The 24,980-nt window shown below is 45.3% G+C and overlaps 2 protein-coding genes and 1 long non-coding RNA gene across 7 annotated transcripts in view; 2 read left to right on the forward strand and 1 right to left on the reverse strand.

The window, feature by feature from the left end:
- Syn1 (synapsin I) overlaps window positions 1-1,536 on the forward strand; it is a 42,660-nt gene extending 41,124 nt beyond the window's left edge. The window contains exon 13 of one of the 2 annotated variants that reach the window (XM_006991422.4): window positions 461-1,536. In XM_006991422.4, coding sequence (XP_006991484.1) covers window positions 461-488 — 28 coding nt within the window. In that variant the 3' untranslated portion in view covers window positions 489-1,536. Of the gene's footprint in view, window positions 1-422 lie in introns of both variants that reach the window. The other variant, XM_006991420.4, reaches the window with a different exon arrangement.
- Window positions 1,526-12,943, reverse strand: Araf (A-Raf proto-oncogene, serine/threonine kinase). 4 transcript variants are annotated; one of them, XM_006991424.4, is made up of 17 exons: window positions 12,802-12,938; window positions 11,625-11,715; window positions 11,317-11,469; window positions 11,045-11,148; window positions 10,193-10,295; window positions 9,948-10,102; window positions 9,729-9,827; window positions 8,307-8,448; window positions 8,178-8,205; window positions 7,944-8,083; window positions 7,645-7,847; window positions 4,291-4,467; window positions 4,154-4,200; window positions 3,547-3,665; window positions 3,183-3,314; window positions 2,237-2,371; window positions 1,526-2,063 (listed from the first exon to the last, which is right to left on the reverse strand). In XM_006991424.4, exons 3-17 carry the CDS (start codon window positions 11,410-11,412, stop codon window positions 1,929-1,931), a joined length of 1,815 nt encoding a protein of 604 aa, XP_006991486.1. In that variant the 5' UTR covers window positions 11,413-11,469; window positions 11,625-11,715; window positions 12,802-12,938; the 3' UTR covers window positions 1,526-1,928. The 4 variants fall into 4 exon arrangements, with proteins under 4 accessions (XP_006991486.1, XP_042125553.1, XP_042125554.1 ...); XM_042269619.2 differs by having other exon boundaries at window positions 8,307-8,463; XM_042269620.2 differs by lacking the exon at window positions 11,625-11,715 and having other exon boundaries at window positions 8,307-8,463; window positions 12,802-12,943.
- Window positions 12,944-13,020: 77 nt separating this feature from the next.
- LOC121825859 (uncharacterized) lies at window positions 13,021-24,031 on the forward strand. The gene is made up of 5 exons (XR_006068205.2): window positions 13,021-13,132; window positions 15,252-15,352; window positions 16,833-16,957; window positions 18,388-18,445; window positions 23,837-24,031. It is a non-coding gene; the product is annotated as an uncharacterized LOC121825859 (long non-coding RNA).
- Window positions 24,032-24,980: the final 949 nt, after the last annotated feature.

A 24,980-nucleotide genomic window follows, 5' to 3' on the forward strand; every position in this document is an offset into this window, starting at 1 on the left:
AAAGTTTTCCCTGCCCCATGCATTTGCTCCACCTCAGACTGGCTTGCCTCCTACCCACCTGTCCTTGGCCCAGGCCCCTCCTAGACTCCTTACCTTTTGACTAGCAACTTCCCTCTTGTCCTCCATATCAAACTAGCTTAGAATTGGGCCAAGAATTCTTCCCATTAAACCCACACCACTTTACCTTGTTCCTAAGTCCATCCCAGCTCCCTGGCCCCAGCTTCACCTGCTCCTAAAGTTCTCCCACCCTTGAGAATCCATCAGGATCCAGGCCCATGCTTGGGGGTGGGAAGGTCACAGGCACAGCCCCAGGATCAGAGGGGCAGGGCTGGGGCTGGGCCTGGGGTAACATTGTGTTTCTCTCCCTTCCTCTCCTTCCTCTTCCCCCCTTCCTCCCATGCCTCCACCTTGTCTCTCTCTAGCAAATCCCAGTCTCTGACCAATGCCTTCAACCTTCCAGAGCCAGCCCCGCCCAGGCCCAGCCTTAGCCAGGATGAGGTGAAAGCTGAGACCATCCGCAGCCTGAGGAAGTCTTTCGCCAGCCTCTTCTCCGACTGATACCCCACTCTGAGAACCCCTAAATCCCTAGACAACCCTCTCTGGGTCCTGAGTCCATTTCTCACCTTTGGAATCTCCAAATCCCTCAAGAACCCCTCTTCTGGTTCTCCAACATCCCACTTCTCATTCCTCAAGATGCCGGTGTCCCTTGAAAAACCTGGTCCTAAATGCAGTTCTCACATTTGGGAATTCCCAAGTCCATTTAGAATCCTGCTCCTGGTCACTTCCAGATCTGTTTTTAAATCTCCAAATTCCTTAAGACCTATACTTCTGGTACCCCTAAAGGTGATTTCCTCCCTGGAAGTCCCTCAATACCAGTACACCATTTCTGGCCTAAGCCATTGAATCCTTTCCTGAAGCCCCGAAATTCAGGAATTTCGGGGCTACTCTTGGTCCTGAATCTCTCCGGCATGCCTTGCTCATAATCAAAAGTTTCCAATTCCTCAAGAAGCCCATACCCTTAACCTCCTTCCGTAGATCAACTCTCTGGAGATCCACATCTTCAAATGCCACCTACCATCCATCACCCAGTCAGCCCCTCAAGGACTTCCCTTCACCAGTTCCCCTCAACTCCATACAACACACTGGAAGTTCCTTCCACTTCTAGGACCCCTCAGTTCCCTCCTCCAGAAACCCCACTCCCCAGTTTCCTGCCTCTGATGCTGTCTTTAAATATGCAAACTCCACCCATCCTCTCAGAACCCTTTGCACAAGGAAGGCCAGTCAGTGGTCTCCCACTCCCCCACCTTTGCCAATGTCTGTGTCTGTGACTGACTTGGCCTCCTCTTGTGCCATGCTTGGCATATGTGGTCCTTGTTCGTGCCGCCTGTGGTAATGCGTACAGTGGCGCTGTTTGTGTGGTCCGCACTTTTCCTCCAACCTCCACTCCTTGCCTGGACTTGCCCCACCCCTCAGCGGCTCTGAACCCCAAGAGAAGAGTCGGGAAGCAAAATAAACAAGCAAAGGCCCAGCAGAATTCTGTGCTTCTTGGTAAAGAGAATCCTTGAATAGTGGGGGAGACAAAGGGAAACTTCCAAATCCATATGGGGTGCTGGGAACCCCAAAATCCAGTGAAGACATGTCAGGCAAAAACTTTAGAAAGAGGTTCTGAGTAGAATCCTTGCCATGAATCCCAGCCGTTGGAGATGAAACAGTTCTCCAAATTAGAAATATCCCCAAAGCCAAGAGGAAACCAAATTATGGAGGAAGCAGGGGATCTCAGTCTTTGGGGGTTCCCCAAATTTCCCAGGGTGTGGGATAGGGAATCCTGAGGCAGTATCAAGGCAGAGGCAGAACAATGACTGGCTGATAAGAAGGGGTGCCTTGGCATAGCAGGCTAAAATTGACTCCCTGGTGGCTGGGAGTGGCGCCTAAGGCACAAGGCGGGCTGCGCTGAGAAGGCAGGCAGGCAACTCATCAGCCTGGGTGCGGTGCAAGGAGGGTTCGGAGGCACTCCGCTCAATCTTGGGGAGTGACCGCTGCAGTAGCTCGATCGTGGCCAGGATCTGGGAGCAGGTGAAGATGAGGAGGGGTGTCCAGAGTCCCAGAGACACCCCCCAACCCCCCTCCAACCCCCAGTCTTCAACATGGTTCACATTCACATCTGCCTCTATCTCTGTATCCTCCTCTATCTCACAGTGCATCTCCCCGAGGCATCCAGCCCTCCTACCCAGCCCACCTGGGGAAATAGGGGCCGCTCCTCCCGCTGGAACTTGAGGCAGTCAGACAGCAGGCGCCTCATGGCCTTGGGGCAATTACTGAAGATTTTGCTGAGGTCCGGAGACAGATAGCCACGGCCCACCATAAAGATGATCTGATGTGGGGGGAATGGGTTGATTTGGGGTTTGGACTGGGAGGCCCAGGGAACTATGAATCTCAAGAGATATGGAAGGTTAATTTTTGGGGGGCCCAGAGGAGTCTGAGTCCCAAGGACTTGGGAGGGTTTTTCTGCAGCTGGAACAGAGTGATTTAAATTCAAGGTGTCAAAGACTATAAATGTGTATGGCCCAGAACAACAGGAGTCCAGAGTTTATAGGGGCTTACGAGCCTGTAAAATAGTGAAACTCAGGGAAATGCAGAGCATTACTTCTTGGGGAAACTTCCATTTCTGTAAGGATCTGGGGTATAAATGACTGTAAGTCTATACAGACTGTGAAGTACTCAAGGCTCAAATACTTGGTATCTGGAGCCTAGAGAATCCCATTTATCTAAGAAGATGGAAAGTTCTAGACCTTGAATTTGGAGAACTATAAGAATCTAAGACCTAGAGTGTTATGGATGCTAGGACCCCAAACCCTGGGTGACTTATGGGTATTTGAGAAGCACAAAAGGATTGAGTGCTGGGCACTTGGAGTATTTTGGGCATCCATAGCGGGGTTCAGAGGGCTTCTGGATGTTTGGGAGTCTAGGGGCATTCTAAATATGGGGAGTCAAAGGAATCTGGATTTTAAGGGTTCTGGCTCAGGAGTCTGTGGATGTAGTGGGAGTTAATAGGAGACATCTTGGAGACAGACTAATAGACAGATAATCCTAGGCTTGAGGGGAAGTTATTAACATTACCAGTCTGTACAAAGAAGGGGACCTGGAGGGTGAAGCCCTAAGAACTGTGGCTAAGTTGGGCTCACCTGGTCACGGCTGCCGATGTGGCTATAGGGCAATGAGCCGGTCATAAGCTCATACAGCACAACCCCATAGGCATACACATCCGACTGGAAACTGTAGGGGTTCGGGTCCTGCATACGGATCACCTCAGCTGCCTTCGGTAGGCCAGACAGGGAGGGGAACCATGAGAGTCAAGAAATGGCTGGCCCACAGTACTAGATCCTACTAGTCACACTGAAGACAACTCAGAGCTACCCACATGAGGTGAAACATGGGCAGTCCAGATACCCACACCTGGCACAAGCATCCCCACTTTGCCCCCACATGTCCCAATCTAGGAGAAGCCCACATCTCTCATTGCTCCCCAGCTAGCCTGGCCCAACTTACCATCCATAACACAGACCCTGAGGGCTGCTCTAAGGGCTGGGCCCCACTCCACCGTGTCTTCACCGTGGCCAGGCCGAAGTCACCAATCTTGACTGTGAGCCCCTCATGTAGGAAGATATCCAGCAAGGTCAAGGGCCATTACAGGGAATCCCAATAGCTATGCCTCTCACCCTGACTGGGAAGTTCTCAAAATCCCTGGGCTGGTGAGTCATGTCTCCAACAAGAAGCCATCCCATTTCATACTAACTATCCACAATTAATGGGACCCCACTTGGTCCCATTGTGACTCAAGAACAAGAATTCCCTTGGACAACACCTAAAGTTGTCATGCCTGGGACACTGAACATGCACTCCCTATAATGTCCTCTACAATTGCTACATTTCATATCCTGACCAGAGTACCCAACAGTATATGAACCAAGCATCTCCTAAACAAAGGTCCTTCATTTAAAGGCCCTTCACCAGCCATAAGCTCTGCTACCTGGCAAGAAACCTTGGGATATAAGCCCTTCCCTTTTAACCTCCAGAAACTTACTCCAATAACCATCCCTCTAAGCTATCAACCTGATTAATACCCTCCCTAATCCCAGCCAGGACAGGTAGATACTGTTGGACTTGAGATCTCGGTGGATGATGTTCTTGGCGTGGAGGTAGCTGTGGAGATGGAAGTGGGTAGTGAATTGGCTGGAGACTATTTCATCTCTCCCTCCCTCCTCCCCCTCTCTCTTAAGATGTGAGGCTCACTCCATGCCCTGGGCAGTCTGCCGGGCCACATCAATAAGCTGGACCATGTCAAAGCGCGTGTCAGCCACATGTAGGTGGTGGTATAGACTGGAACCCTCACACCATTGTGTGATGATAGCAAACCCTGGCCGGGTCATGAAACCCATGAACAGCAAAATGTTGACATGTCGTGTCTTCCTGTAGGCAGAGAGGATAGGTTGGGGGAGGGGTCAGGAAATAGAACAAGTGTCATGTATTTACTCAGCAACAGGAAAAGCAATGTCAGCTACCTTCTCTGTCATTCATTTCACCTTGTCTTTAAGGGTGCTCAAGGCTAGAATGTCAGATTCCAATCTGTGAGACTTGGTGGGCTGATTCTCTATGGGGGGGCTGGGAGAAGGTGGATGCCCTGACCTTCCTCAACAAAACTCTATTTTATTTTATTATTTTCTTCTGGTTTTAAAATAAGGTCTCATGCTGAATACCAAGCTAGCCTGGAGCTCACTAAGTAGCCTGGGCATGCCTTAAACTCTCAGTGATCCTCCTATCCCAACCTCACAAGCACTGGGATCATAGGCATGAGCCACCACACCCAGCAGTGGCTATTTTACAGATGACAAAATGGGAAGTCAACCTTCTTTATCGATACTGATATAAACACAGGGTCAAGACACAGAGGCATGTGTGACATGGGAGGATGATAGTCTATTAATCACTCACTGTGAGGGGCTTCAAGGTAAAGAATCTGTAGTCTGGAACCATGTTATAACCCAAGTTCAGTTCCAACATTCACCAGTTACTCATCGTACAACTTTGGAGAGGACCTCTAACCTCTTTAGTCCTTGTGTTCCCAAACTATACAACTGTTATCATTACAGCAGCTGCTTTATAAGGATGTCACAAAGGGTGAGAAAACGACCCTTAAAACTGAACTGAACAAACAGTAAACACTCTAAAAACTCCAGTCTGTTTCTGGGTACCTGGGTCTACCTCACATAAGCTGTCATGCACAAATCCTTTTGCCATAGTTTATGAGAAAACCATATTCTTTTATATAAGTAGTAACCATAGTTAGAATATACAAATGCAGACAACAGGGATGATACTTAGATCACAGAAAACAACAGAGCACCAGGCCATCCCTTCCTGTTTTGATACCTGAGACAGAACCCAGAGCCCTTCATATGCTAAGCACATGCTCTACCATTGAGTTCTGCACACAAGGATTGTTTTTGGTTTTTGAAACATGGTTTCATGTATCTCAGGCTGGCTTCAAATTCCTGATTCTCATGCCTCAATCTAGTAAGTGCTAGAAACATGGTCACGCACTACCACACAAAAATATACAACTAAACATATGTAAAAACAAAACAAAAACAAAAACTTTTTTTGAGACAAGGCTTCACCACATACCCACAGACTGTTTGAACATTCTGTGTATTTGTATATATGCAGGTACATATGGATACGTTAGTGCACATATATGCACATGCATGTTGAGGCCAGAGGTCAACCTTGGGTGTCATTTTCAGGATCTGTTCACTTGGTTTACTTATTTTATCACCTTGTTTTATGAGGCAGAGATTTTTCACTGGACTGGCTTGCCAGTCTAATTAGTCTAGACTGGCTGGCTGATGAGCCCCTGGGATCCCCCTATCTCTGCTTCTCTATTGCTGAGACTGTAAGCCTGTGCTGCCATACCCAATTTTTTACATGTGTGCTAGAGATCAAACTCAGGTCTTCATGCTTACATGATAAGTACTGTACTGAGTTACCACCCCAGTTCAGGTCTCAAATTGTTGATACTCCTGCTTCAGCCTCCCAAGTGCTGAGATTACAGGCATATGCTATAGCTCAACATGGGGATGTGTGTGTGTGTGTGTGTGTGTGTGTGTGTGTGTGTGTGTGTGTGTGTGTGTAAAGTGTTCATGTACATGTGCATCTGTTCACACACATAGAGGCCAGAGGTCAGTGTCAGGTATATTCCTCAATCGCTCTCCACATTGTTTTGTATGTGGCATACATACATGATACATTGTGTATTCACTTGTGCATGTGCATGGGTGTAGAGGACAGAGGTTGATTTGGGGTATCTCCCTTGATTGCTCTCCACCTCATTTTTTGAGACAGGATCTCTCACTAAACCTAGACCTCAGCAATTGGCTAGACTAGCTGGCTGGCAAGCTCTAGTGATCCCCTCTAGTATCTGCCTTCCCAGTACTAGGATTATAGGTGTACACCACTGAACCCAGCTTTTTACTTTTTAAGTGGGTGCTTGGAATCCAAACACAAATGCTTACATGGCAAGCACTTTACTGTCTGAGCCATCTCCCCAGCCCAATACAGATATTCCTTTTTTGTGTCTGTATCTGTGTACATAGAGCATGTTTGTCACAGTGTGCATGTAGAGACCAGAGGACAACTTCTAAGAGTCAGTTCTCTCCTTCCACCTTATAGGTCCCAGGAACTGAACTCTGGTTGTCAAGCTTGGTCCTGAGTCACCTCACCAGACCAAAGGTTCTTAATAATGATAAGCCAACAGATAAAACATAGAGTGCAAATTATTGCATATTCAAATCATCAAAATTTACAGAGATGAGATGAGAATAAAAGTTTTCTTATTGTGGCATCCATTTATGTCTATTTGATAGAGGGTGAAAGCCCATCCTCAGGATTGTCAGAAATCACACATTCATGATGTCAAGAAGTACAGCTCAGTGGTAGAACATATGTTTAGTATGGGTGAAGCTCTGGGTCATACACACACACACACACACACACACACACACACACACACACACACACACACACACACACACAACTATAACGTCTTGCTTATATAAAATTGAGGCACATAGTACTATGCTACATAATAACTATAGTGGCTAAAAGGGTGCCACCCTGGGTTTCTCAGCGTGACTAAATTAATACAATGTTGGTTATATCTTAATTACAGCATTTATAATAACTAAACAGTTGGATTATGAATATGATTATAATTAACAATATCTCCTTTCTATCAAAGCATTGTTATAATTAACAAGCCCACAACACAATAAAGTAACTACAGGAATGATTCAGCAAAAAGAAAGGAAGGACATGAGCACTCCTGGAGCTAGGATTATATGACCATGGGAATGGCCTATGGCCAGACCCAGTTCATAGCCAGCAAATAACAGTGTTAATCCAAAGAAACATCATCATCACCAGAGGGGAAAGGAACATCTCTTAGAGAGAAACAAAGTCTAATTATGCTTCCAACATGACACAAATGTAATAGACACCCAAAAAGTACCCCAACATGGCTTTTCCCCAAAGAAACCCTAAACACTGCCTGCCACCATCCCATCCCATGTACACACATACCAACCTCACCTGAGCACTTGCATCTCATTCTTGAAGGCCTGGGCCTGTTCAGCAGTAGGTTGGGCCACCTTGAGCACTTTCACAGCTACGTCGCCGTGCCAACGCCCCCGAAACACAGTGCCAAAAGAGCCTGTCCCGATCCTCTTCAACAGCTGTACCTCACTAGGTGGCACCTCCCAGTAATAGCCTGAGTCTCGGTACCCCAGGTTCTTCTGTGGGCCAGATGGGTAGCATCAGAGGGGCCTACCCATAACCCTCAGTCATGGCACTTAGCCTGTGGTGGCCCCCAAGGATTTCCTATGGCATACCACTTTTTTCTTTTCATCTGCCAAGGACTTCCGCTCTCGCTGCTCTGAAGGTGACTTGGAATGTGGGGACTTCCTCCCTGAGGACACACTAGCTGGGCTAGGGCTACCCCTGGGGGCTCCATCACCACTTCTACCAGCAGCTGTGGTTGTACAGAATATTATGAGTGAAGGCAAGCAGGGTGGTGGGGCAGAAAGAGCTCAGGGTTCAGGCAAGGGGGTAGGGAGTTCTCTCACCGTCGGTGCTGAAGCTCTGAGCAGTGAACTGGAAGGAGGTGGGAACAGCAGTCAAAGTGAGGATGTGGCAACAGTAATGGCTCAGAGCAATGCTCTGTTGCTCCCCACCATTGCCTCCTTGGCACCCACCTGCATGAGGCTGGAGTCCATGGGAGCTGTGGTGCTGACCATGTGGACGTTAGGAGTAGATGTGGAGCGGATGCGCTGCAGTGGGGGGTTGGCAGGGACAGGGAAGGAGAAGTGCTCCAGGTCACGGGGCTGGGTGCAGGGGCTGATAGAGAAAAAGCTGTGAAATCGATGAAAAAGGAAGCAGAAAGCAAAGAAAGCCCAACCCCACCACCCTGAATGTGCATTTAGCTCATACATAGTACATACATGTCTATTGGTCATACCAGTAATCATCTGTTCAAGAAACATTTACTGAGTGCCTCCTGTGTGCCAGATCCCACCCTAAACTGAGAAGATCAAACTGTGGATACCATAAATAAGAAGCCCTTGCCCTTGTAGGGTTATTCTAGCAGAGGTAAAAGAGAAAAATCAAATATATAATATAATATGCCTGTTAGTGATAGACACAAAAAGGAAAAACAAAATAAAGAGGTAGAAAGTGTCCCTGGGGGAATCAGGAGTGGGTTCTCAGAAAGGGTGACATTGGGGAAAAGGTCTAAAGGAGGGACAATGAAGGACAAAGATAGTTGGAGAAAGGGTAAGATATGATTTTTTTATTACATATCATCATAATGACATGTATCTTTCAAATACGTTATTTATTTTATAATAATATACATTACCTATATTAAAATGGCAATGTTTTAAATATACATATTATCATATTATATAATGCATATTATACATATAATATAAAGATTCTACATATTATTATGTTACAAAATTTTTTTTTTGCTGTTTTGAGACAGTCTCATGTAGCTCAGGCTGGCCTTGAACTTGCTAATTAGCGGAGGATGGACTTGATACTCTTGTCTCTACATCCCGTGAATTACCATACCTTACACAAAAACATTTTTCTGTTCTTTTCACCATCCTGAGATTAAATTCATGGGTAATCAACACACATACACTTATGACTACAAATAATAATAATAATAGATTAACCTTACTTTTTATATATTATATAAAACTGTATGGTATCATTATATCAAACATAAGAGAAATAAAAAAAAGTACTTTCTGATACAATAATATATATTTCAAAGACAACAGACTTGAGTGTGGTTATACTGGAAGAAATAAACTAGTTATAAATATATGAATTGTTATTTACTCTGTACCAGACCCTGCTCTAAGCATCGCACATATCTCAACTCTCAATCCTCTTCAGAACCCACTGTGGTGAAGTATCATCCCCACTTCCCAGATGAAAAAACTGAAACCCAGTGTGACTGGGTGCCTTACCAATAGTCCCACAGTTCCATGACTTGTAGGTGCTCAATAAGCATTTATGAAGTAAACAAATGTATAATAGTATGATCTATCAGGGTCCTCTGATCATTTTCTCACTGGCCTCCAGCCTTTCACCTAAGACATCCCTACCTGGGACCCTGGGGGGTTAGCAGCTCATTCACAGAGAGATTTGAGGGAACCTCCTGCTGCCTGGAGCCTCCAGACAAATCCTGGATGCTGTGGTAGAACCTTAAGGACATAAAGGTGTAAAACAAGAAGAAGGCTGTGAGTATAGGTCAGCTGTCTGTAAGCCCTTGTACCTGGGCTTCTGTCCTCCCCATCCCTCAAGCCACCCCAGGCTAGGCTCACTGTCGGCGGTTGGTACTCATGTCAACGCAGACTGTGGGGACCTTGGAGGAACAATGCTGGTGGAACTTGTAGCCACAGGTTTGGCAGCGGAAGCCATGGAACAGAAACTTAAGGCAGAAGTCACAGAAGGCCAAGCTGAAGAATGTCTTCCGTACCTGCAGCCACAGAGCAGGCAAAGTTCAGGCCTGACTGAGGGCCCTCCCTGTCAACATCGTGGCCTCCCCCATCACCCCTGTTGCACTTACAAAATTGTGCATGGTCAGTGGCACATCTTCTAGGACCTCCACAATGAGCTCTTCACCATCCAGAGGTGCAATGGCTGTGTCCCAGGCAGTAACTGTCTTTCTTCTACAAGGAGTATGGGAGAGAATGAATAGGATGGTAGACTAGGTGGAGACAAGAAAGTTCCAAAAGTTCCTCTCAGCCCCATCCATAAACTACTCTCTGGCATGTTTAATTCTTACTAAGCTATTCACTATTGAGCTGGAGAGATGGCTCAGAAGTTAAGAGTACTTGCTGCTCTTGCAGAGGACCTGGGTTCAGTTCCCAGCACTCACATGGCAGCTCACAATCTCCAGTTCTGGGGGATCTAGAACCTTCTAGTCTTCATAGGCATCAAAAACACACACAGTGCACTTACACACATGCAGTCAAAACACTCACACACATAAACAAGGTAAAATTTCAAAAGAAGAAAAGTCACTATTCTCACTCCCACTTTATAGATGAGGAAAAAGGCTCAAGGAATGAACTACATCCAGAAAGTTAAGGAACCAAAGAACACAGGAATAAAAAGAAGGCCCATGAAGACCAACTCCACAGTGCATGGGGAAAATGAGAAAAGAAAGGGCTGATGAGTTCAGGAAATTGTGAAAAAAACAAAACAAAACAGATGAACTCTAGAAGGAGACAGAGTGAGGACTTGGGGACTGAGTAGATAATGAGTTGCAGACCTTCCAGGTCAATGAATGAATGAAGTGAAAGAAAAGATGTTACCTCATCTGGTGGAGGACTCCAACACAGAGAAGGATTAAGGTGACACTGAAGAAGGGAGGTGGGTGGGGACCCAATGGATGGCATAGGGTTTCCATACTCACCCTTTGATGAGTCTGTAGACCACGCAGCAATCCTGATTGAGACCCCGCACCTTGAGGGCCTTGTCCAAAGAGTCATAGACACTCATGCCATCCCGGACAGTCACCTACATGTACATGTGTACACAGGTTAGGGTCTTCAGTACCCAGTAAGTGCCCTAGACAATTATTCTACCCTCTGCAGTGGCTATTCCCTACCCCTTGTCACCCTTCTGATCCCAGACTTACAATTGGGACCATCTGGAACCCATGCCAGTTTTGTCTCGGTGACTCACCACTGTGCGTTGCTTGTTAGGCAGGTACACTTTGACAGTGCCAACTGCCCGAGATGGCTCAGCCCCACTAGCAGGAGGGCCTCGTGGTGGTTCCATGGAACCTACTTTTGTCAAGATGGGCTGAGGGAGGACTGGGCAGGTGCCATAGGACTCCTAGGAGAGGGCAGAGTAAAAATTCAGAGGTCTAGTAATGATAGCTTGAAAGCAGAGTGACAAACGACAAATAAAATTCCATCTCCAAGCTCCCATTGCTCCCTGCAGCCCAATTTTCATGAAACACCCCAATAATGCTAACACCTGATGCTTACCCTTCTCTGCTCAGAATCTGCTACTGCTTATCTCACAGCTGAGTGCCAAGATCTCAGACTCACTGCAGTGAGGAGGCAGTGCACAACTGTCCTGGAGGGTACAGTACACAAAATTCTTCTGGTGACTAATGGGAAGGCAGTATGTACTGCACTGAAGAACGAAGGTTCAGACACATAATGGGAATGAACAGGCTGCCTTGACTTTCAATGAAGAATGGAGTGATCAGATAGTATAGTGAAAAGAGTTACAGACAGGGAATGGAAAAATGGATGATCATCAAATCTTGTCTTTAGTTTGGAGGAAATGGAGACTGTACCGTGATCGTAAAAGGCACTGTGAGTATCTCAGAGTACTGAGATGTAAGGCTGATGGTAGAATTAAAGGCACTATCAGATAACTAATAGAGGTCACCAGACTCTGTGATAAATTCACAGAGGGTCACCAAACACTATGCTGAAGAGAGATGTAATAGGAGTCACTAGGGACTATTAAAGACAGATGGACAATAGACCGAATTAAACATTAAGCCAAAGGCAAATGGCAATAATGGCTCACCAGAAAACACTGTTAAAAGGAAAGAGGAAAGAACACAATGGTATCCAGATGAGGAAAATTAAGGTAAGATTGGGGGGAAAGGTCTCCAAAAACTCTCCCTGATAACTACTAAAGGGTCACAAAAAGATTACTTGTTGTAAACGGTCTGGGAAATCATGGAAGGAGGTTGAGGTGAACTAGGGATAATGGGGCTATCCTGTAGACATTTCCCTAAGAGGGGTAGAATATTAAGGACAATAAGGAACCATGGGAGAGAGCTGCATCTCCTGTACTTGGTGAGGAAATGTCATCAGGCACTTGGAGGGGTTCATCTTGGAATCTCGCACCCAAGCCCCAGACCCCAGACTCCATTTGGCCCTGTCTTGCCCTCCCGAAGGGCTTCAGGTTCTGCGCAGGCGCATTGCCATTGGCAGCGGGCGAAACCACAGCAGCCTGTCCGCGGACTCAATCCACTCCCTCCGTAGATGATGGTCTCGCCCCGGGTCAAACCACTCCTTTGGTTCCGGGCGGGGGGTGTTGAGATTCAGACGGAAGCTTCTTGGAGCTTAGCTTTCGGTCTGGACTTTCTGCCCGGGTCCGGCGGGAGCTCCTAAACCCAAACCCTACCGGGCCTGCCCTCACCTGTCACACCGCTACCACCACCACCGCCTCCATCTTGGGCCTGTCTTCTTGTTTCCTCTCACAGTCCGCCGCCACCGTCCCTCGGCTTTTTGCTATTGGCTCCCCCAGGACTCAGCCCTTCATTCTTATTGGAGTAAGATCACGCCCGTCAAGACAGGACCAGCGGAATGTGGGTCGTGTTCCGGATTAGGAGGGGTGGCCCCAAATGGTAGTCTCTAGGGCAAATTCTCCTGGCCTGATCGGCGCGCAGGCGCAGTCAGGACGACAACTGCGTGTTAAGGACTTTAACCCTAACAGTGCTGCGGAATAAAGAAGCTTGTCCTTTTTTGGTGTGAGTGTCGGGGAACGACTCGATTTTAGTTTTGGATTTTCTGGTCATTTGGGCTGATCTTATGGGTTTAGTAATATGAGCGAGAGAAACCCTTAAACCCTTTGGAGCCAGTGCTGTAAGCACATTTTTAAGGATTTTCGTATATCTTTAGTTTGACTATCCTTAAAAAGGAGTGGACTCAAACTAAATGATGTTCAGTATTTACGAGCTCTAGGAGACTGTAGTCATAAATTTTGATAAGTAGTAAAACTGTGCTGGAGGTCTGGCTGTAGGGAAGGAGACTTCCTCTAGGAAAGGGGTTGAGGAGGAATTTGAAAGACAGGCCGCAGGTGGCTAGGTGAAGAAGGGAGTGTTGGTCTGGAATGCAACGCTGTGGCAGCCATTTGTGGACATATTTTAGGATAAATATAGTTTTTAAATTGACCTTTCCCTGGCATCACAATCAGAAAAGGGACACACACACACACACACACACACACACACACACACACACACTTTTTCTTGGAACATTTCCTTTAGAAAACATATTTTCTCTGTCCATTTGAGATATATGTAAATCTCTTTTAAAAGCCTCGTATGGTTCTAGTGATGTAGCTCAACAGTAGAATGAACCACAAAGCCCTGAGTTAAATCCCCAGCACCCTTTAAAAAAACAGGCTAGGTTGGTCTCTTGCCAGTTTTACAACCACAGAAAATTTTCCTTAAGGGCCTTGAAACTACCTCTTTCAAATGTAACAACATCCCATCTCCCTGACTGGTGGGAACTTCCTCTGTGTGTCCAGCTCAAAGTTGTTTCTGGCTTGTCATAAGATACGAGTCTTGGTTTTCCTTTGGATAAAGTAACAGATGGCCACCGTGACTACTAGATGAATTTAGAAGGAACCTTGTGTCCCAAATGGTGCTGTCACGTTTTCTTGCTTCAAAACAAGTTAGTGGTTATTTTGAGAACTTGTATATAATGGGTTGAGTCTCTTGCTTCTATAAAAGGATAATACTTCTTTCTTTTTTTTTTTTTTTTTTTTTTTTTTTTTTTTTTTTTTTTTGGTTTTTCGAGACAGGGTTTCTCTGTGTAGCTTTGCGCCTTTCCTGGAGCTCACTTGGTAGCCCAGGCTGGCCTCGAACTCACAGAGATCCGCCTGCCTCTGCCTCCCGAGTGCTGGGATTAAAGGCGTGCGCCACCACCGCCCGGCATACTTCTTTCTTTTAATTCCCTGCAAAAACATGACAAGAAATAATTTGAAAATTAAAAATCAGTTATGTAGCCCAGCAACATCATTTCTAAGTATTTACTCTAGAAAAATGAAAACATATACCCGAATGATATGCTGGTGAATGTTAACAACCAGCTTTGTAGGAAGAAAACAGCTGTAATTTGTAGCATTTGCCAGTTGTGGTATAAAGATTCCTACAGTGACTATTTCAAACTACCAATATGACATCACTGAACCAGAGTTAAGAGTAGCCCCAAATTGGCTGTGGTGACCCAACCACAGCATGCTACATATCCACAGTAAAACTTGTGTGTAAATGTTCAGATTAGCTTTATTCATATTACCAAAAATAAAAAATAAAACAGAAAAACTAGAAACAGCCTAGGTATCCAACAAAAAAAAATGACCAAGAACTATGACAATGATCACATAATACAATGACACTCAGTAATCACAAAGAACTATAAAACAGCATAGATGAATCTCTTGGACCTAAAGTTAAGGGAAAGAAGCTAGACACAAAAGAGAAATACTATAGTATTCCATGGAATTCTAAGCCAGGCAAAACTAGTCTACAGTGAAAGAAATCAAGTCATCTTGGGGAAGAATAGAGAGGCTGTTACTATGGTGTGGGTGTGGCCTGTCCTTGTCAAAATTCAGGGTGGAATTTGGTTGCGGATGCAGGGATGCTGATAGGTGAGACCTTTCAGGGGGAGTGATGTCTTTCTTGCAAGATTGGATTAGTTCTTGCAGCAGTGGATTAGTTCTTGCTCTTGAAAAGGAGTTATTGGATGCTGGGGAGATGGCTCAAGTTGGCAAAGTGAGTGCTTCACAAGCATGAATGAACTACTAAGATACTTCCCAAATAAAAATAAATTGATCATGGTGATCTGTGTTTGTAATCCCAGTGAGAAAAAGAGACAGCAAAATTCCCAGGACTAACTGCCAACAGGTCTAGCAGAACCAGTGAGCTCCAGGCCAATGAAAAGGCTCTGTCTCAACAAACAAGGTAAAGTCTAGCAAAGATGGTTCAGTGGTTAAAGGTGCTTGTGTTGGAATGGGTGGAATGGGTGTGTTGGTGCAAGCCTTTTTAATTCCAGGACTCAGGAGGTAGAGGCAGGCAGATCTCTGTGAATTTGAGGCCAACTTGGTCTACAAAGTGAGTTCTGGGGCAGCCAAGACTGTTACTCAGAGAAACCCTGTCTTGGAAAACCAAAACCAAACCAAACCAACCAAACAAGCAAACAAACAAACAAAAACGGTGCTTGTGCTGGGTGGCAGCAGTGGCTGCGGCGCACGCCTTTAATCCCAGCACTTGGGAGGCAGAGGCAGGCGGATCTCTGTGAGTTCAAGGCCACCCTGGTCTACAGAGTGAGTTCCAGGACAGGCTCCAAAGCTACACAGAAAAACCCTATCTCAAAAAACCAAAAAAAAAAAAAAAAAAAAAAAAAAAACAAAAAAAACAAAAAACCCTGAGTTTGATATCTGGAACTACAAAAAGGTGGAAGGAAAAACTGACTCCACAAAGGTGTCTTCTGACTTCTACATACATACCATAGCACTTGTGCACTACTCCCCATCAGGCATACACAAAATAATAATAAACAGTGGATGGTACCTGAAGGATACCAAATGTTAACATCTTGTTTTCATATACATGCACATATATGTACAGCTGAGCACTCATAAACTCACTCACACATATAAAGGATAATATTGGATGTTTATATACATGTCTGTATGGATATGAGCACATGTGCGTGCAAGTTCTTGTGCATGTATGTGTAGAAGCCAAGAGATTGGCCTGGGGTGTCTTTCTCAACCCATATTCACTTTATTTTTTAGACAGGGTCTCTCACTGAACCTGGAGCTCACCTTTTTCGCTAGACTGCCTGACCAGTGAGCTTCAGGGTTCTGCCTATTTCTATCTTCTCAGCACTGGGATCACAGACATGCACTACTACACCTAGCTTTTACCCTCAGGTCCTCATGACTATACAGCAAGTATTTTACTGAGTCATTTCCCCAGGCCCCATAATTAATTCTATAAAGTGCCTGATCCTCTTTGTCCTCTCTTCTTTTTAAAAGGATTTTATTTCTTTTTTAAAAAAGTAATAGTATTTTCTTTTAATTGCATGTGTGTGTTGCTGTATATATGTGCATGCAAGTACAGGCGCCTAGGGAGGCCACAAGAGGGTTTTTACCTGCAGGTCAGATCTTTGAGTTACAGACAATTGTTAGCTGCCATGTGGGTGCTGGGATTTGAACCCAGATCCTTTGGGAGAGCAATCAGTGTCCTTAACCACTGAGCCATCTTTCCAGCCCCTAAAACGATTTTATTTCTTTTACCCCTTCCTCCTCCTCCTCCTCCTCCTCCTCCTCCTCCTCCTCCTCCTCCTCCTCCTCCTCCTTCTCTCTCTCTCTCTCTCTCTCTCTCTCTCTCTCTCTCTCTCTCTCTCTCTCTCTCTCTTTGTGCCACATGTGTGCAGGTGCCTGCAGAGGTTAGAAGATGGCATTGAATCCCCTGGAACTGGAATTCCAGGTGAGCCACCTGATATAGGTGCTGGGAGCAAACTGGGAGCCAAACTGGAAGAGCAGCAAGAACTCTGAACAGGTGAGCTGTCTCTCCAGCCTCCACTGTTCTCTTTTCTACACACCCTCTTTTCTTCTAACTTCCACTATGAAGCCCTTATCAGAAGCCAAGCAGATTCAGGTACAATTCTCTTAGACTTCCTATCCTTCAGAACCATAAGCTCAAATTAACCTCTTTTTAGACTAAGACAGGCATAAAGGAATTTTTGGAGACAATTGGGATGTTCTGTATGGGTTTTTTCAAAACTTATTAAACCCTATACTGAAAATAGATATACATTTTGATGTATGTAAAATATATACCAATTAAAATGGATATAGGGCTAGGGTAGTAGTAGTGCATTATTTGTCATATTGCAAGGCTTGAGGCTCAATCCCCAGTGCTGCCAAATATGCATGGCAAAAAAATGGTTCCAGACATAATCCTAAACATATTAATTTCTTAGAATTATTATGGAATGAATTGTTTCTTTAGAGTTTTCTTTTCTGAAATTGAATTTATCTCCCAGCGCAGGCCCACTGCACTGTGACGTCATGAGCAACTGCTGCTGGAACTCAGTGATAGGCTCTAAATGCTTTGGGAGAAGGAGGAGGGTATATGTTTTTAAATTTGAATTCACTTAGATATGGTTTAACTTGTTTTAAAACATTTTTAAAGATTTTAATTTTATTTCTGATCATGTGTATGTGAATGCCCACAGAGGGCTGAAGGCCTTGGATTCACTGGAGTGCTGGGAATGGAACTTCGGTTCTATATAAGAACCGTACTTACTTTTAACCTCTGAGTATCTCTCCAGCCCTAGAACCTACCTTCCTCCCTCCCTCCCTCCCTCCCTCCCTTCCTTCCTTCCTCCCTCCCTCCCTTCTTTTTTTGGAGACAGGGTTTCACTTTGTAGTTTAGATTGGCCTGGAATTGCCTATGCTAGCTTAGTCTGGCCTTGAAGTCATAATCCTCCTGCATCATTTCCCTAAATTCAGGGATTATAGGTGTGTGGCACCATACTTAACTCAAAACTTTGGTTTCTAGGCAGTATTTGAAGGTAAACTTCTGGCCCTGTTCCCCCAAAATTTACAAACGGACAAGGGAGAATGAGGCAGGCGGGTTGAGTGTTTAAAGCAAACCGGGATCGTGATGGGAGACCTGCTTTTAAAACGACAATCAGGGAGCACGGTGATACACACTTGTGATTCCAGTACTTGAGAGGCTAAAGCAAGCGAATCAGAAGTACAAGACCAACCTTGGCTACATATCGACTTTGAGGCTAGCTTGAGCTACATTAGAACCTGTCTCAAAATATCAAAAACAAAAAACAATTTTTCCAGCCTTTAACCTCAGGAGTAAAAATATAACATCCCTTCAAGCATTTCCAGCTTTAGGGCCTGGGAGTTGGGGAAGGAAGAGGTGGGGTTGAAGAGTGGAACCTATCTCAAGGTCAATCCTTTCTCTCCTAGACTCACTCCAAATTCATCCCAACTAGCAAGACTTCAACCAAGAACTCCCCAGTATCAGGTAAGACATGGGAGACTTTAAAATAATTTGAGTTTCTTCATCATCTTCATTGTCGTCATCATCACATTAAAACTCTTAGAAGAAGGCTGGTGGCGCATGCACTCAGGAGGCAGAGCCAGACAGATCTCTGTGAGTTCGAGGCCAGCCTGGTCTACAGAGTGAGATCCAGGACAGCCAGGGCTACATAGAGAAACCCTGTCAAAAATAAAAAACAAAAACACCTTGGAAGCATTGCATACAGTTGCAGACCTCACTTAGACGGGATTATGTCCAGATAAACCCATTGTAAATTGAAAGTATAAGTTGAAAAATTAATTTCATACATTTTTTAAATAAAATGTAGAATATCTCATGTAATTTCTACAGTACTGTATATCACTGCAAGGTCTCCATAGTTTGCCCTCACAATGAGGGGGTCTGACACACAGTGGCAACCTGCACAAACAGGATTCAACTGTTTATTGCTGCCCTCGGGAAGGTTACAAGTTTCTACTGGGTGTTTATAGTCTTTTACAACTTATTTTTATTATTTTTAATTACTATTTATTTTTTCGTGTGTGTGTGTGTGTGTGTGTGTGTGTGTGTGTGTGTGTGTTCACGAGAGGGAATGTGCCCAAGTGTGCACATGAGTGCAGGTGCCCTTAGAGGACAAAGGCATTAGTTAGGTCCTTCTGGAGCTCAGATTATAGAAAGTTATTATGAGCCACCTGACCCTGCAAGAGTAGTACATTTGCTTAGCCACTAAACCATTTCTCCAGCCCTTGTTCATAGTTTTGTTTTGTTTTGTTTTTGTTTGTTTGTTTGATACACGGTTTCTCTGTGTGGCCCTGGCTGTGCTATAACTGGCTCTGTAGACCAGGCTGGCCTCAAAGTCAGAGATCCACTTTCCTTTGCCTCCCAAATGCTGAGATTGAAGTTGTGCACTACCACTGCCTGACTTATTCATAGTTTATATCCCCTACTGTCCTAAAGGTGGGGGCGGGGAATTTCTTTTTAAAGAGTGTCTCATATAGCCCAGGCTCCCCTAAAAATTGCTATGTAGCTGAGAATAACCTTAAACTTTTGATCCTCTTGCCTCCAGCTCCAGAGTGTGCTGAGATTACAGGTGTAGGAAATCACACTCAGTTTATAAAATGCTGAGGATTGAACCAGGGTTTCATACATGCTAGGGAGGCCTTCTGTCAACTGAGATTTATCCCCAGTCCTAGAGATAGGACCTTCAAAAGTTAAGAGATTGTAAGAGTGGGTCCCTAAGAGGGATGCATGGATCACTCTGGGAAGGGGCAAGAGATGAGATCTTCTTGGTAAACAGGGGGTTGGGGGTGGTAAAGGGGAGGGGATGGGGCATGAGAACATGAGGGAATGGGATGGTCGAAGGTTGTTGGGGGAGGGATGGAGTGGGACCCATTACAGGACTAGGGCAATACCTGATGCAAGGGAAACTCCCAGGAATCCACAAAGATGACACCAGCTAAGACCCCTAGAAATAGTGAAGAGGGTGCTTGAACTGGCCTTCCCCTGTAATTAGATTGGTGACTACCCTAACTCTAATCATTGAACCTTCATCCATTAGCTGATGGAAGCAGATGCAGAGACCCACATCTAAGCACCAGGCTAAGCTATGGGGAGTCCTATCAAAGAGAGGGAAGAGGGATAGGAGCAAGGGGGATCATGATCATGATGAGGAAATCCATAGAGACAGATGACCCGAACTTGTGGGAGCACACAGACACTAGACCGACAGTTGGGGGGCCTGCATGGGACCAAACTAGGACCTCTGCATGTGAGTGACAGTTTTGTAGCCTAGCCTGTTTGCGGAACCCCTGTCAGTGGGACCAAGACCTATCCCTGGTGCATGAACTGGCTTTTTGAAGCCTATTCCATATGGTGGGTTGCCTTGCTGACCCTTGATGCAAGGGGTGCGGGGGTGGGAGTACTTGTTCCTGTCTCAACTGAATGTGCCAGGCCTTGTTGATTCCCCATGGGAGGTCTTACCCTTTCTGAGGAGTGGATGGGGGTGTTGGGGGAGGTGGGGGGAGCAGAAGGAGGGAAGGGAGGGGGAACTATGGTTGGTATGTAAAATAAATTTTAAAAAATAAAGAAAATGTGACTGCAATAAAAAATAAATAAAGTTCAACACCTCATCCTAAAAAAAAAAATAAGAGTGGGTCCTTCATCCAATATGGGTAGTGTCCTTTTTAATTTTAATTTTTTTATTTATCTAGTTAGGTATTTTTCAAGACAAGATTTCTCTAGCACTATCGGTCCTGGAATTTATTCTGTAGACCAGGCTGGCCTCAAACTCACAGAGATCTGCCTGCCTCTACCTCCTGAGTGCTGGGATTAAAGGAATGTACCACCACACCTGGCTTGGGTAATGTCCTTTTTAAGAAGAAGAAAGGATAGCAGAGGCAGGTAGATCTCTGTGTGTTCGAGGCCAACCTGATCTACATAGAATATTTCAGGCCATCCAGAATTACATAATGAGACCCCATCTCAAAGAAGGAAGGGAGGGAAGGATAGAAGGAGGGAAAGAAGGAAAAGAATGGGCAACATAGAGTGCACACAGAGAAAAGACCATGTGAAGGCAAAAAAAAAAAAAAGAGCAGAAGGATGGTCTTGAACTCACAATCTTCCTGACTTAGGCTCCTGAGTACTGGAATTACAAGCGTGTCAATGCCTGGCTTTTTATTGCATTAAAGCCTGATAGCCTAGGCAGCAAGATTAAAAGCTGACATTGCAGGTTGATTTTTGGAAGCAGCAGGCTCTGCAGTGTCATTTAGCCTGCAGACTTTATTAGGTTGTTAGCTTGCTAGCAATGCATATGAAGAGGTTGAGGGCAGGGTAGAGCAGAAAATCCAGTTGACTTGTTATGTGGGCCCTAAGTCAGTTTTGCCTGAACCCAGAGGAAAGCTCTGGAGCTAGCTAGACCTATCATGCATTTCCTGAGCTTGGAGAAAGATGAGACTCTCACCAATCCACTAGTGAATGTTGGATGCCCTAGGAAAGTTATACCCTTAACAAGAAGGCTTGCTGCAACTGAGCCACCTCTAAAGGAATGGACATCTGAGGACTGTCTGTTCACATCACTCACAATACCTGGGGCAACAACTCCTAGCTTAAATTTGGGACCCTTGGCAGCAGATTAGAGGGTTGTTGATCTTAGTTGAATTGACACATGAGGACAATGACTCATCCTAATTAGGATCCCATCCTATGAGCAGGGACATAGCATTTGATTAGTGTCTTAGGGTGCTATTGTTATGAAGAGACACCATGACCACTCTTATAAAGGAAGACAATTAACTGGGGCTGGCTTACAGTTCAGAGGTTTACTCCATTATCATCATGACTAGAAGCAATGTGGCACACAGGCAGGCATGGTGTTGGAGAAGTAGCTGAGAGTTCTATATCTGGATCTGCAGGAAGAGAGAGACACTAGGCCTGGCTTGAGCATCTGAAACCTCAAAGCCCACCCTTAGTGACACACTTCCTCCAACAAGGTCACACATACTCCAAAAGGGCCACACTTCCTAATAGTGCCACTCCCTGTGGGCCTATGGGGGCCATTTTCTTTTGAACCACCACATTTAGACAGCCTCACTCTGAAAGGCTATTAGATTATTCATCTATCATTTTCTCTGATCAGCAAACACTTAGAGACTTTGCTAATTTGTATGATTATTTTCAGTATTTTCTCATTTACAAAGTTTGTATTTGTTATTTGCTCATGAGTGTTAGAAAGTGGCTCCCACTGATGACATTACTAGAGTTCAAATATGGGTACCAACTGAAATATTTGGAGAAGTCTTTCATTAGCCCTTATGGATTGCCCTTGAGCTTAGGTGCACACATATTTGCATCTTGTCTCATGGAGACTCTCTGTTTTTAAGGTTATTGTGCAATGTCAAGCTATTTCAAGTGATGATATGCCTGTTTCCAGTTACATCAGACTTAAATGTTGGACAGTCTGTTCAGTGTGTGGTAATATTTTATTGTGGTTTTAGTTTGAAATTTCCTTATCATATTTGGAAAGATATCTTTATATATTCATTTATACATATATTAATCTTTCTACTGCTAAATGCAGAACATCACAAACTGTGTATCTTTATTTTAAAAAAACAAAGAGAGATGTGGCCATCCCAGCACTTGGAAAGCAGAGAAAGGAAGATCACAAGTTTGAGGCCCCCTTAGATTACATAGCTAGACTAAGGCCACCCTTGGCCACTGTATCTCAAAATCTAAAACAGGAAGAAAGGATGAGAGAGAGAGGGAGGATGAAAAAGAGAAATGAAAGAAGATAGAAAAGAAATAAAGCAGGAAAGAAAGAAGAAAGGAAGATAGTTTATATAAATAGGTAGGTGGGTGGGTAGATAGATAGAAAGATAGATGGATGGATGGATGGATGGATGGATGGATGGATGGTTGGATGGGTGGGTGGGTGGGTGGGTGGATGGATGGATGGATGGATGGATGGATGGATGGATGGATGGATAGACAGACAGACAGAGGTTCTGGTCCCAGGTCAAGGGTCCAGTATAATGATAGTACACATAATGATGGCAAGTAAGTGAGTAGTAAAGGGAGTGTGTGTGTGTGTGTGTGTGTGTGTGTGTACAAGTGTATGTGTATACATGTGCAAGCATATCTTCTAATTCATTCTCCCCCCCCCACCTTTTTTTTTTTTTGGTTTTTTTGAGACAGGGTTTCCCTGTGTAATTTTGGTGCCTGTCCTGGATCTTGCTCTGTAAACCATGCTGGCCTTGAACTCACAGAGATCCACCTGCCTCTACTTCCCAAGTGGATTAAAGGCATGAGCCACCACCACCCAGCCCGTATTCTTTTTTTAAAGGTTTGTTTGTTTGTTTGTTTTATGTGTATGACTGTTTTTGCCTGCATGTACGTAAGTGTGCCATGTGGTTGCCTGGTCCCCATGAAGATCAAAAAAGACTGCCTCAGATTCCCTGGAACCAGAATTACAGATGTTTGTGAGCTGCCATGTGGATGCTGGTAATCAAACCCAGTTCCTTCGGAGACTAAGAGCTCTTAACCATTAAACCATCTTTCGAAACCCCTCCCTATTTTTTAAAAAAATTAAGTGTGTGTGTGTGTGTGTGTGTGTGTGTGTGTGTGGTGTATGCACTTGAGTATAGGCACACATGTGGAGATCAGAAGACACCTTTCAGGAGTTGGTACTCTCCTCCCAATGTGGGTTTCAGGGATCAAACTCAGGTTGTCAGAAATGCTGAGCAATCTCATTGGCCTATCTTCCTATGTTTTATAAGCCCTCCAGGAGTCAGTTAGAGTGGCTCCATGCTAACATCTAATCCTAATCACCTTCTAAAGCCTTTACTGCTCAGATCTTTCCCTCTTCATCTGTTCCTCTAGATCCAATCTTCCAGTCTCATCCCCAACGCTGTGGCAGAGAACCTTCTGCAATCTCCCTTTCCTCTCTGACCCTATCCCCAATGAATCACAGGGATCTTCTCCCCAAACCTTCCTTCCTCCAACTCACCCCGGTATCCCAGCCTCCAACACCTGCAGGCATTCCCTGGGAACACATCAGCTGAGCAGGCCAGGGAAACAGGTAAGTCAACTGAAGACCTTCACCACTCTTTTTTCCCCTCCAAGTCCAGTCCCCAGTCTCATCTCTATCTCTGCAAAAGACCATCAGCTGCAACCTTCCCTGCTCCCCTATTCCCATCGCCTGTGGATTCCATGGATGTTCCCCTTCTGGCCTTCCTTCTACCACTTGTTGCTTTGTCCCAGCCCACAACTCCAGCTGGCATCCCCTGCTAACTAACCCACAGGTCATGCCTGCCAGGGGACCAGATAGGCTGCCTGCACATGTTCTCTTCTCCCTCTGCTACCCCAGATCCGATCCCTCAGTCTCATCCCCAGCTTGCAGCAGAACACCTGTGGAAGCCTTCCCTGCCCCCTGTTCCCATCTCCTGTGGATGCCCCCCACTCATTGCTTTGTCCCAGCCCTCAGGCCCAGCAGGCTCCCCTACTAACCCATAGGCCACACCTGTTAGAAAAGCAGGTAGGCTGCCTGCAGATCTTCTACCTCTGTTCCCATAGATCCAATCCCACAGTCCCATCCAAAGCTCTGAAGCAGAACAACTGTGGCAGCCTTCCCTGCCCCCTGTCTCATCACCTGTGGATCCCACAGACCTTCCCCTCCTCAACTGTTGCTTTATCCCAGGCCCCAACTCCAGCAGGCACTCACTCACTAGCTCAAAGACCACTCCTTCCATGGAAGCAGGTGGACTGTCTGCAGATCTTCCCTTCTCCTTCTGTTCCTCTAGATCCAACCTTCCAACCTCATCTTCATTGTTATAGCAGGTCTTCTGGGCTGATCTCTCTTCACTGTCTCCCTTCATTCCAATGAGACAAAATAAGTATATATGGTGGAACACTCTGCTTTCCTCCCTCCTATGAACCCCTTCAAACCCCTAGCCTATCCCCATTCCTAAATGTCAGCTCGCAATATCCAGAAGCACATTTTATCTGGAACCTTCAGTGGCCACAA

The sequence above is a fragment of the Peromyscus maniculatus genome, chromosome X (assembly GCF_049852395.1).
Source record: "Peromyscus maniculatus bairdii isolate BWxNUB_F1_BW_parent chromosome X, HU_Pman_BW_mat_3.1, whole genome shotgun sequence".
In the NCBI taxonomy this organism is placed as follows: Eukaryota; Metazoa; Chordata; class Mammalia; order Rodentia; family Cricetidae; genus Peromyscus; species Peromyscus maniculatus.